The sequence below is a fragment of the Sceloporus undulatus genome, chromosome 3 (genome assembly GCF_019175285.1).
Source record: "Sceloporus undulatus isolate JIND9_A2432 ecotype Alabama chromosome 3, SceUnd_v1.1, whole genome shotgun sequence".
NCBI classification, from domain to species: domain Eukaryota; kingdom Metazoa; phylum Chordata; class Lepidosauria; order Squamata; family Phrynosomatidae; genus Sceloporus; species Sceloporus undulatus.
In genome coordinates, this window is record NC_056524.1 from 42,676,636 (window position 1) to 42,689,384 (window position 12,749).

Sequence of the window (12,749 nt, forward strand, 5' to 3'; positions counted from 1 at the left end):
TCTCTGGGCACTGGAAAAGTGTGCCTATCTTCTGTGCAGCCATTAAGTGACATCATAGGCATAAATAACTACAGTTCTACCCAGCAATTAGCTCAATGGCATTTGAAGTGGGGAAAAATATTATGATAGGCAAACAGGTAGATTTCAGATACTAAATCCTGCAGGATAGATATGAATTTATATAAGAAATTAAGCATGAATATATTTCCAAGTAAGGGCTGCCTGCTTTACAAGTTCACAAAATGGATCAAGCTGGCCAGACATTAGAAGCCAAATTTCATGTGATCATTTAAGGCCAGCTCTAAACAAAACTTTTTCCTGTCCACATTGTAAGAAGTCATCCTTCCAACAGAAGAAGCCTGGGGGAAAACAGCCAAATCAGTGATACTTAACTGCTCAGTACAGGCCTTCATGTCTCATGCCCAAAGTAAGTCTTTTGCCTATCCATTGGGTTGGCCAGCCTCAATCAGGTCGACTCAGTCAATCCTAGCTTGATGTCAACCTTTGATCCTTCACATCTACCACCACCACAGTTTTATTTTATAGCATCAACATAACATAGCTTAAGAACAGTTTTCATGTGTAATTTTCCCAGCCACATTCATTCAACCTACAAAAAGAACATCCAGATTCTAGCATGGATCTGTGGAAAGAATAGAACATGCCCTATTTTATTCCAGGATTATATAACACCAAAAACAAAAAGCAGTTTCTTCACCCCAACCTCATAAATCCACAGTGCCAAAGATCACTTATTTTTGTCTCCAAGCAAAGCAATTTGTGAAGTATTTCTATAGCAATAAAAGTCTTACCATCTCCACTGACCCATCCTTTGGGTAATACAACAACTCATAACGTCGGAAAAGTGAAGCATTTGGATCATACCACTCTGCAATGAAAGCAAATCTTTCATCCTGGCTCTGGAAAAGTAATTTGGAAAAAAGAAAAGTAATTTAGGAATTTTTGTGATATCTCATAGGCAAGTCATTAGCTTTGCTGCCTGTAAATTAAATACTTCATACACCAGCAAATAAAACTGAACACAGTGCACAGCAGCAAAGTACTTATTCCTTTAGGACAACAACAGCATCATTCAGTAACATTTCTCAAAAGGAAGCATTCTAACATCTTAAAACTGGACCTTTGTGATCCATGTCATATGTAGAGTAATACACCTGATTCTGTCCAGTCTATTAAAAATTGAAGTTTTGTTGAACATTGGAGGGGGGGGGGGGTTAGTGGACAAAAGAAATAAGAATATATTTTATATTTGTAGACTAATACATCTCCAGTTATTTAAAGATTTCTCAGAAAACCACTGTTTTTCAAAGAAAAACAAGTGTTAAAAGTTTCACGGCTAACCTTTTGGCTGTCCTATGAGACAAGCAACATCAATCTTTGGACAAATCATGTTTCTGGGATCTCATACATTTTTGTCCCTACAGAATAGGTAACTTGGGGCTTATCTTACGAGTGGGGCAATGAGGCAAAAAACAAACAAACAATAGCAATATGGCAGAATGCATATAATGCTTTTTAGTCTAAAAGAGGACACTTCTGGAGAGTTCTCTTCTCAAAATTTGTGACACTGGTAATATGAAAACCTCTAAACCCAATGAAATGCACAGACCATATTAAAAAGTCTGAAGATGCATTCTCTGAAGATGCCAGCCACAGATGCTGGCAAAACGTCAGGAAGAAACTCTGCTAGAACATGGCCAAATAGCCTGAAAAACCCACAAAAAACTATGGATGCCGGCCATGAAAGCCTTCGATTTTACATATTAAAAAGCTTGGCCACTACTGTGTACCCATTCGAAAAGCTGAAACTCTTCATGTTGCCTTAGTGCAAGAAGTGGAATTGGTTCAAAACCTATTTCAGTCTGATTAGTTGGCCTTAGACAAGCCACACTTCTCAGTATCAAGCTACAACATGAAGATGTTATTACTGACTACATTACAAGATATTTGTAAGGATTACTGAGAATACTGTACACATGAAGGGTTTTGATACCTGAAAAGAGTTATAAAAACACAACATAATACTACAGTTACAGCTATATTATAAATAACCCCATAAAAGTTACTGACCTCCCCAGAAGAGCTAGATTAGATCAGAGTTGGTAATAGCCTATCATTCCATGCTAGTCATGAGTGAGGAATTGACTCACAGCATATTTGCTATTGGATAACAGATGGACCACTGCCTCCTCCATCTGGAAGTCTGCAGTGTTTCTGTGTAAATCATGAAGGAAGAGACTTTTCTGCACAGGAGCCAAGCAGGCTAGCAGAGGAGGAATGACACGTTCCTTCTCCACTAACCCACTCTCATGCCTGCATGGACTTCTGATCACTCGTTTTGTTAAACATAAGATTATATTACCGTACTAGTTTTCAACAATGATGAGAAGGTCATATCTATGCCATGGTTTTTAATACAAGCAGGAAATGTCATGAAAATAATTTGTCACAATGTAACAGCACATAACTTTCTTGCAGCTACCCCCTCCCACACTGCATTGTAAAACAGCCCTAAGCAGAAGAGGGAAGCTTGACACAAGAATTGGACAGATCCTAGGGATATAAAGACAATTCAGTGATTTTCTTATCCTTATTTTATTTATTTCATCAAAACATTTCTATCTCACACTGTAGCAAAAATATCTCAAGACAGTTTACAAGTAAGATTAAAAACAAACAGGTTAAAACAGTTTGAAACAATAAAAATAATTTAAATAGATGTGAAGTTGAAAGTTTACACAATTTAAATAGATTAAAAATGTATTAAACCTGATAACAAGTTAAAACATTTAAAGGGTTAAATAGTTTTAAATGATGTACATTAGTATTTAAGACTCCAAGGCCTTGATGAACAGCGAAGCATTCATTTGGCACTTAAATAAAACAACTGTTGCTGCCAATTGGGCCTCCTAGGCGAGGGCATTCTACAACTTGCCACAACTGAGAAGGCCTTCTCCCATGTCCTGCCATAGGAGTGAAACAGACTGCCCCAAAATGGCAGACTGGGGCCACCCCAGATATTTTTAAAGAAGTTAAGTTTTAAAAAAATCCTCAGGGAGAGGCACTCCATCAAGTATCAAGGTCTCAAGCCATTTAGGGCTTTAAATGTTATCACAAACATTTAAGGAGTGGCATTGTATGTTGTCTAGATGGTATTCTAGTCAGCATTCAAGCTACTGTATTTTGCACTAGCTGCGACTTCTGAGTCTTCTTCAAGGGCAATCCCATATAGAGCACATTATAGTAGTCTATTTGAGAAGTTATCCATGCATGAAATACTTTCATGGGCATTACCTCTGTCCACAAAAGGCTTAGGTCATTATCTCTGTCCACAACAGGTTTAACCCTCCCATGACTGGGAATAATCTAGATTCCAGACATACTCCAAAGCTATGAACTTGCTCCTTCAGGAAGAATATAACTCCATCTAGTACAGGTTGTTTACCCACTTCCCAAGCCTGAGAACCACCAATCCATATACCTTCCTTCTTGTTAGGATTCAATTTCAGTTTATTGGTCTTCATTCAGCCCACTACAGCATCCAAGCACTGATTCACTACATGCACAGTATCAGCTGACCTATCATGCCCTTCTTCCAGTATACAGACATGGATTCTGACTCAGAAACTGAATCAGTGGACATGCTAGGAACAGCTACTGACCCAGAGGAGGAGGAAATCCAGAGCCACACATCTCAGAGGCAGATCAGAGTGCAGTACCAGCTCTGGTAGAGAGTCCTGCCCAGATAAAAGACCACTTACCCCTACCTATCTTCACCAAGCAGAGACAACATAGGGAAGGCTTGAGGAGGTCTCAGAGGATTTATAGGAAGCAACAACTAATGAAGTAGCAGCTGCATTGAGCTGATGATCTATAAATTCCCAGCTCTGCCTTCCAGGAGATGCCGAAGATTATCTGACATACCTGCCTCTCTGTTGCATTCCTGAACTCTGTGCTTGATCTGGACTGTGTTTGTTAACTCTGGATGCCATTTGGACATGGCTGAACTCAGTTTGGGACTTAATGCTTGTATTTACTAACGTAAATTAAGTGTTGAACTGTATGCTACTCTGACTAAGCTTGCTCATTAAATGCTGGCTAACAGCTGTGTAGCAATCAGCATTTGGCTGGTTGTCTATACCATGTTTGGGACAGGACCCTAACATCTAAGAGAAATAAAGTTGTGTCCTACTGATGGCACCCAGCACCAAAGCCCCTAATAACTTCACCCAGAGGCCTAACATAGGGAAAAGATGTTGTATTATGCCGAGGCAGCTGGTTTTAATAAATGTCAACCAGCAAGAGAAAGACAGCATGGTGTAGTGTTTCAGCATTGAGGCTATGACCCTGAAGATCAAGGTTCGATCTCCCACTTGCACAAAAAAACCCATTGGGTGACCTTGGGCAAGTCACATTCTCTCAGCCTCCGAGAATGGCAATGGCAATCTCCTTCTGAAGAAACTTGCCAAGAAAATCCTATGATACAGTCACCTTACTAAAATGAAAAAAAAAAAAAAAAATACTTGGAGGCACACAGTAGCAACCAACATGAGCTTTTTGACATTTGGGGACTTCTTTACAAAAATTTCATGGAGGGTTTTGCATTTAAAAAAAAACATTTTGAACAAAAATGTTCCTGCATAAAAAATTAATATTATGAGCAAAAATGTTGTTTCCTGCAAAACCCAACTTGCATGCAAATGTTCACAAGAATCACTGAAATACCAGAAATCAGAAAAATGAGGGGGAAACTTTTGTCAACTCATCCCACAGTGAGAATACTATTGATATTTTTCATTCCCTCATGCAAAAATAAGATAACTGAAAATTTATATCCTCTGCAGAGCTGAAGTATCTTGAGTTCTTCTGAACAGACCGCCTCTCCTTCTCTTTCATAAGATTTTTTAAAAATCTCATTAAGTATACTCCTTGGATAAGATTTCATACTGACAGGTGGAGTATTTCAGTATCATTTATCTTTTTCAGGAAGTGCTACACTGGAATTTGAAACTATATTTATGTTTTCTGACCAACCCTGGAAGTAAATCTGCAGTGTCATTCTCTTCAACCAGATGAAAACTGCTACTATTTTTCAAAAAAACATTTAGACTAGTTGATAGATTATGCTCAGAGAGGGCATGATTCCTCCTCTTCCAGTAGGATCTACAGTATTAAAAAATGAAGAACCAGGAGTGGAGGTGGTGTCAGGTTTTTTTTGAAAGGATGGCACTACAGCATACACATATTCTTTTTCCAGATTATAATTCCCAGTACCTCCATCCCTAATAGCCTTGTTGGTGATGGTGTGGGGTTTGGGATTTAGTCAAAAAATGTACTATCTCAAGCTCTACAATGCACTCATTTACTGTATACGGTTGAACTAACTGCCTCTCCATTTCAATGCCTCTGGGAGGACAGTGCACTGAGAAAGAATATATTGGAGACTGATAGAATCTTTGCAATTTTTGTTTTATTTACAGATCTGAAAGTTTCATTAATAAAGACAAATATATAAAAACCAAGCCTACTGTCATCAAAAGTATCATATTTGTGTCACCCACTTATCACTGAAGGAGCTGAGAGCTATATATTTTTCCTAGCCAGAATTCCCTGGCCCACTCTTACCGCCCTCAGGGTCTACCACATCTTGTACAAACCCCACGGACTAATTTAAACCATGATGGGTTTTTTTTCCTTTAAAAAGTCTTAAGAAGTGATCATGAAAGACTATGGAAGGTCCTTAAAGACATTGGAGTGCCAACACACCTGACAGTCCTGATGAAGAATCTGTACTCAGGACAGGAGGCTTCTGTCAGAAGAGAACACAGAGAAACAGAATGGTTTCCAATTGGCAAAGGGGTCAGACAAGGCTGCTTCTTATCACCCTGGTCAACCTTTATGCAGAACATATTGTAAGGAAAGCAGGCTTGGATACAGTCTACAGAAGATGGAGGAGTGAAAATAGGTGGAAGGAATATCAACAATCTAAGACAGGGGTAGGCAACCTGCGGCCCGCATGCGGCCCAGCGAGGCCTTGGGACCAGCCCCAGCCCGGTCCTGCCGCCAATTGCCGCCGGGGCCTTTGGCCTCTCACGCGCAGGACCAATGGGGACAATTGTCTATAGAGGCCTCAGAAACATGCGTTTATATTAAAATTTTCTAAAAAATCAGCAATTTTTTTTTGCGTGTCCTCCACTTTTTTAAAAAAAGTGTCCACCATTTGAAAATGTTGTCCTTTATTTGTCCCGGTTTATTTATTTATTTAAAAATTTTTAAAATTATTTAATTATTTATTTTTTGGCTTCGGCCCACCAGTTGTCTGAGGGACAGCAACCCGGCCCCCGGCTCAAAACGGTTGCCTACCCCTGATCTAAGATATGCAGCCGACACTATAGTACTAGCAGAAAGCCTCACAGACTTCTAACAACTACTAAGGAAAATCAGAGAAGAAACTGCAAAGCCAGGCTTACTGTTGATCATAAAGAAAACAAAAATAATGACCATGCAGAATCTACATAAATTCAACCTAGACAATAAAGAAATAAAAATAGTAAAACATCAAATATTGATAAATGTGGGGACAGCAGCCTGAAAATCAGAAGAAAATTAAGAATGGGAAGGGAGACTATAAATTTTAAAAGAACTAGAAAAGATTCTAAAATGCAAAGATACACAACTGAACACAAACGTTAGAATCATACAAGCCATCATATTCCTTATTACCACATATGGATGTCAGTGCTGGAAGTTAAGATAGCAGATCAGCAGAAAAGGTTAGAAAAACAAAAGGATAGATTGAAGAAAAGGCTCAAGAATGTGGCTGTTTTTGTAGGCAGTTGCCAAAGCAGGAGAAAACCAATTATAAATATAAGAAGAATATAAGAAAATCAATTAATTTGAGATGTGGTGCAGGAGGAGAATGCTGAGGAACCCATGGACAGACAAAAAGACAAATAAATGGATTCTGTAGCAGATCAAGGCAGAAATCAACTTGGAAGCCAAGATGACAAAACTGAGGCTGTCATACTTTGGACACATAATTAATAGGCACAACTCACTGGAAAAAACAATAATGCTAAGAAAGATGGAGGAAAGTACAGTAGAAAAAGAGAAAGGCCTCATGCTAGATGGATAGACTCTATTAAGGAGGTCATGGGTATGACTTTGCAGGAACTAAGCAATGCAGTGGAAGACAAGGAGTCTTGGAGATGTCTCATCCACAGGGTCACCATGGGCCAAGATGGTCTCAAGGATAGCTAACAACAAAGTACCTAAGTGGTATTTACCCAAAGCTCTGAAAGCAAAACAGTCAGTTTTCTTGGCCTGTTTTGATTTCTGAAAAACCATAGCTTCTTGAGAAGAAATCACTTTTAACTTTCATTAACAGAAAGGTAAAGGAGCCAATGTACTCAAATACCCCATTTTGTCAAGACGGAGAAACAGTACAGTAATTTACTAGCCATGCTATTCATCTTTGTACAGGCCATGGTTTATTTCACTGGCAATATGGTTGCTTTAATACTAGTTACATATAATAATAAGCACAATCCTTGAGACGTTCAGTTAATCAAGAAACAGAGAAAACTAAGGCCCGTTACAGATGGGCACCCTAGCACGGACTCAGTCCATGCTAGGGTTAGAAAGGGGCGTCTCTTCCAGACGCCCCTAACCCTACTACGGACTGAGTCCGTACGAAATGGCGGTGACCGTTCCATACAGCCACCACAATCTTGACGTAGCGGACGCACTGCGTCCACACGTCGCGCCCCAGAAATGACGCCACGAGTGCACGCTTCAGCACTTGCGGCATCTCTTCCAGGTCGCAGGAAGGAGCATGATTTTTGCGCTCCTTCTGTGCAGCATCCGGGAACCACGCCGTTTGGCTGCTGCAGTTCCCAGATGCTGCAACCGGCGGCGGCAGCAGACCGCCGCTTTTCTGCGGTCTGTAACCTGCCTCTGTATCTGTGGTTGTTACTTAGCAACGAGTGTTTAAGATAGTGATGGAGAACCTTTTACAGACCGAGTGCCCAAACTGCAACCCGGACCCCACTTATTTATTGCAAAGTGCCATGTCCCTCTGGCTTTCTAGTAAGGAACTCTGGCAAACTCTGTGCTAGGGCGACAGCATGTGTGCCCACAGAGAGGGCTCTGAGTGCCACCTCAGGCACATGTGCCATAGGTTCGCCATCACTGGTTTAAGATTTCTACCTTTTCAGAAAGGTAACAAGGCCACTATATAGACTAATTCATTTAAATACACTGCTGTGCACCTTCAAGTCGTTTCCTATTTATGGTGACCCTAAATCTCTTGACAGGATTTATTCAGAGACAGTTTATCACTGCATTTCTCTAGGGCTGAGAGAATGACTTGTACAAGGCCAAGGAGTTTTCATGGCTCAATGGGGTTTGAACCCTAGCCTCCCAAAATCCTAGTCCAACATTCAAACTACCTCTTGCCTATTTCATTAATTGAAGCTGAGTCAGAAAAAAGAGAGCAGCTGGCAGAGTAACTGAGAGCTGAGTTAAATGCAACCCACTCATAGAAAAAACCTACATACAGAAAGATCAACATATGTAGGAATTTCCCCTGCAAATGTCCACAGTTAACATATGGATATCAGCAGCAATTAAAGAAGGACAAAGTCAAGGTATCCAGGCCATGGTAAACAGGGATAGGGATGTTCTGTACATGCTGCTTAGCTATCCTTGACAACTGTCTGGAAACTTGAATTGGACCAAAAAGTGAGAGCCACCATGGTATAATCATTTGAGCACTGGACTATAAGTTTGGAAAGCAGAGTTCAAATACCAATCTAGTTGCAGAAAGCCACTAGGTGACCTTGGGCAAGTCATAGAATCATAAAGAGACTGCAAGGGCCATCCAGTTCAACCCCCTGCCATGCAGGAAATCTAAATCAAAGCATCCCCGACAGATGGCTATCCAGCCTCTGTTTAAAGATCTCCAAGGAAGGAGACTCCACTACACTCCGAGGGAGTTTGTTCCACTGTCAAACAGCCCTTACTGTCAGGAAGTTCTTCCTAATGTTGAGGTGGAATCTCTTTTCCTGGAGCTTGCATCCATTGCTCCGGGTCCTAGTCTCTGGAGCAGCAGAAAACAAGCTTGCTCCCTCCTCAATATGACATCCCTTCAAGTATTTAAACAGGGTCACCATAACTCAGAAATGAAGGCACACAACAACAAAAGGCAGTGGAAGAACTAAATATCATGGAAAGTGGAGTACCACATTCTATATTTCATTGTTCCACTACCTAGCAGCATCATAAAAGGAGTACCACCTACTATATGACCTTTCCACACTTTCTGTTCAATGTCGGAGACCTAGTTCCATGTTCTCCTGCCAACAGAGACACAGCAGGTGGCCACAATAGAGGGTCTTTTCACTTGTGGCAACATCCCTCGGAAAGAAAAGGAAGTCAGTCTGTTGTTGTTGCTATTATTTGCCATCAAGATAACTTTGATTTTTTTGTGACCCAATGAATGAGAGATCTCAAAGAGCTCTGGTCATCAACAGTCCTGCTCAGATTCTGCAGACCCAGGGCTGTAGTTTTCTAGTTTTCTAGATGGAGTCTATCCATCTGTAATGTGGTCTCCCCTCTTCCCTGCCACCATGGCTTTCCACTTTTCCCAACATCCTTGTCTTTTCCTCTGAGTAAAATTGCTGCATGATACATCCAAAGTATGATAGCCTGAGCTTAATCACTGTGATGTCTAGTGAAAATTCAGGCTCTAATTGCTCTAGATCACATTTGTAAAATCTGGCTTTTTTACTTTAGGCTTGGGGATAAGTGATGAATGGTTTGTAGCCCATCTGGCTACCCTGCTGCTAAGAGAGGGTTTGTGTCCCTGTTTCATTGGCTGGTCCTTGACTGCTATGATGTTTTTCCTGTTGTTACCGTTAATTGAGGTAGAATTCAAAGATATAGCCGTGTTAGTCTGTAGAATCAGTATATGGTGAGATCTTGTAGCATCTTTGAGACGAGCTGAAAGAAGTTGGCAGCATGATCTTTCATAGACTTCAGTCTACTTCCTAAATTACTGTTCATGCTGTTCTACTGGTTTCATTTTTAATGAATTAATTGTTTTGAGTTATTTTATTATAACTACTTTGTTTACAAAAACATGGATGTAATGTGAATCAAATTGATAATAAAATACCATTGATACATACACAATGAGAATGAAGTGCCATCTTCCAGCTCTTCATAAACTCCAATAGTTTTCTCACTGAAGAAGACTGACCCTGTCCCACTGCCATTCAGATAATTTTACTAGAACAAAAACACATCTATTGCCACACTGGAGAAATGGTTACCACAAAGCATTTTAGCAAACATAATACAGTAATGCTAATGTATATGCATAAACTCAGAAGTCTCAGTGAATTCAAAGAGGCTTACTTCCAGGTGAGTGATGGGCCTAGAATGCATCCTGGATTACTGTCAAGACTTATTTAGTTAAGATTAGATTCCTCTTTAGCCACATAATCCTCAAAAGAGATTATAATAACATCACTATAAAATATCAATCTATACATATACTGGTACACAGAACGCTGGCAGTGAAGATGATTTAAACTGAGGTGTCATACTTTGGGATATCGTGAACACATGTGACTCACTGGAAAAGTGATATGCTTGGGAAAGTGGAAGGCAGTAGAAAAAGAGGTGTATTACAGGTGGATCGGTTAAACCAAATATGTTATGGCCTTGAGTTTCCAAGATCTGAGCAGCGCTGCTGTGACTGGAGATCTTGGAGGTCTCTCATTCCTAGGTCACCATAATTCATAGTCAATTTGACAGCAAATATGGGGGAGCAAAATACTTTGCAGTGGCTACTTGATGTCTCAGTCTGCAGGGCAGTCGAGAAATATTCTAACTAATCTGCAATAGCTTGGGCCGTAAACCAAATCTTAATATTTAGTAATATTAACAACTGGTTGCTATAGGTTCCCCACTCATAGATGATTAGTAAGTCAATTAGTAAATCAATTTTTTTTTTCCCCCATTTCTGCTGCTAAAACTTGTAAGATTTTGACCCACACACATGTATAATAAATGGATCTGTCTAATGGTTGAATTTAACCAATGCCGTTTTTATAGTTTTTATTAATGCTTTTTTTAATTATGTGTGAATAATATTGAATTATGCCATGTTAGTGGTTTGTGTATTAGTAAAGAGAGACATTGAAATTCCATGTAAAGTCAAAGGCTTCCATGGCCGGCATCCATGTTTTTGTGGGTTTTTTTGGGCTATGTGGCCGTGTTCTGCGAGTTTCTTTCTGACGTTTCCCAGCATCTGTGGCTGGCATCCATGCCAGCCACAGATGCTGGCGAAACATCAGAAAGGACTCTGCTAGAACATGGGCCACATAGCCCAAAAAACCCACAAAAACGACATTGGAATTCATTTATTGTTTAGGAAATTGTCCATTAAATATGTAAACTGCTTTTTTAAATGTGTTCCTCTACCAACCAACTTATTTAGTAGTGGTATTTATATTATAAACCATATGATACAAATATTTTAAATATAATGCCTTTTAGTGTATGCTTAATATGTATTCTTGTGTTTCCTAAGGGTCTGTTAATTGTAATAAAGGCTTCTGAATAGTAAGTCAGTCATTCAAATTCTAATGCAATATATTCCTTTTTCAAAGAGGTACAACAGCAACCTGCAGATGGATTGTCATACAGCTCTACAGCCATCTGGATGTTGCCCCGCAATGTAAACTCAGGATGCACACCAACTCAATCTACTGAATGGGAGAAATATGTGCACCCTCAGTATGACCAGGTGGAGAAAAGGGGATGAATAGAGATATGGAAGAGCACAAACACAACTGCTGTTCCCAATATTACCTCTATCGGTTGCAACTATACAGTGCATGCCAGTACACCTATACTGAAAGAAACAGATCAGAGAAAATAACTTAGCAGAGCTCCAGGTTCAGTAGCTGCATCGTGCAAGATAGATCATGCCCCCATATAATAATGTTCAAGGATAATGAGAAAAATAAGTTTTCATTACATAAATATGAATGCATATTCGCTTTAACAAAATAACATTTATATAACATTTATACAAACTATTACAAAGAACAATAAAACAAAGAAAGAAAATACTGTGTAAATTCAAACATTAGTAAATTCCAAAGCACTGCATAGAATAAAGCTTTCATATGCTACACTCTAATCAAAGGGGGAGAGAAAAACTGCATTTGGTCTCTCCTACACCACTTATTTGTTAAGCAAATGGAAAGGCTAATGAAAGACAGAAGAAAAAAAAAAAACCCAAAGCGAAGTGCCAATACTCCCATGTTCTGTTCCCAGATTTGTTCCTGACATGCTGTGTAATTATGGACAAAACAGCTCAGCCATCTACAAGCCTGGAGAACCCTCAAATTAAAATGATGGAATCATATTTATATAAAAGGTTTGGGACAAAGATGCACACCATGCAGTCATGTGAACCTCTAAGGAGGTGATCTCCTTCAGGCAAATAGAGAATGCAAATAAAGCCTCTGGGACCTCCAGTGATAATCTAAATTTATACAGTTTAGAAAGCATGACAACAGGATGGAAAAATTTTAAGCACTCAGGTTTTGAAAAAAAAATCAATCTTAGAAATAAAAGCTATATTCGTGTTAGTCTGTGGAATCAGTATGTAGAGAGATTTCACAGCACCTTTGAGACTAACTGAAAGAAAG

At 39.5% G+C, this 12,749-nt stretch overlaps 1 protein-coding gene across 1 annotated transcript in view; it reads left to right on the forward strand.

Moving 5' to 3' along the window:
- The first annotated feature begins 3,605 nt into the window (after nucleotides 1-3,605).
- Nucleotides 3,606-12,749, forward strand: part of LOC121925237 (nucleoside diphosphate kinase 7-like) — a 98,777-nt gene continuing 89,633 nt past the window's right edge. The window contains exon 1 of the mRNA XM_042457121.1: nucleotides 3,606-3,731. Coding sequence (XP_042313055.1) covers nucleotides 3,606-3,731 — 126 coding nt within the window. The remainder of the gene's footprint in view (nucleotides 3,732-12,749) is intronic.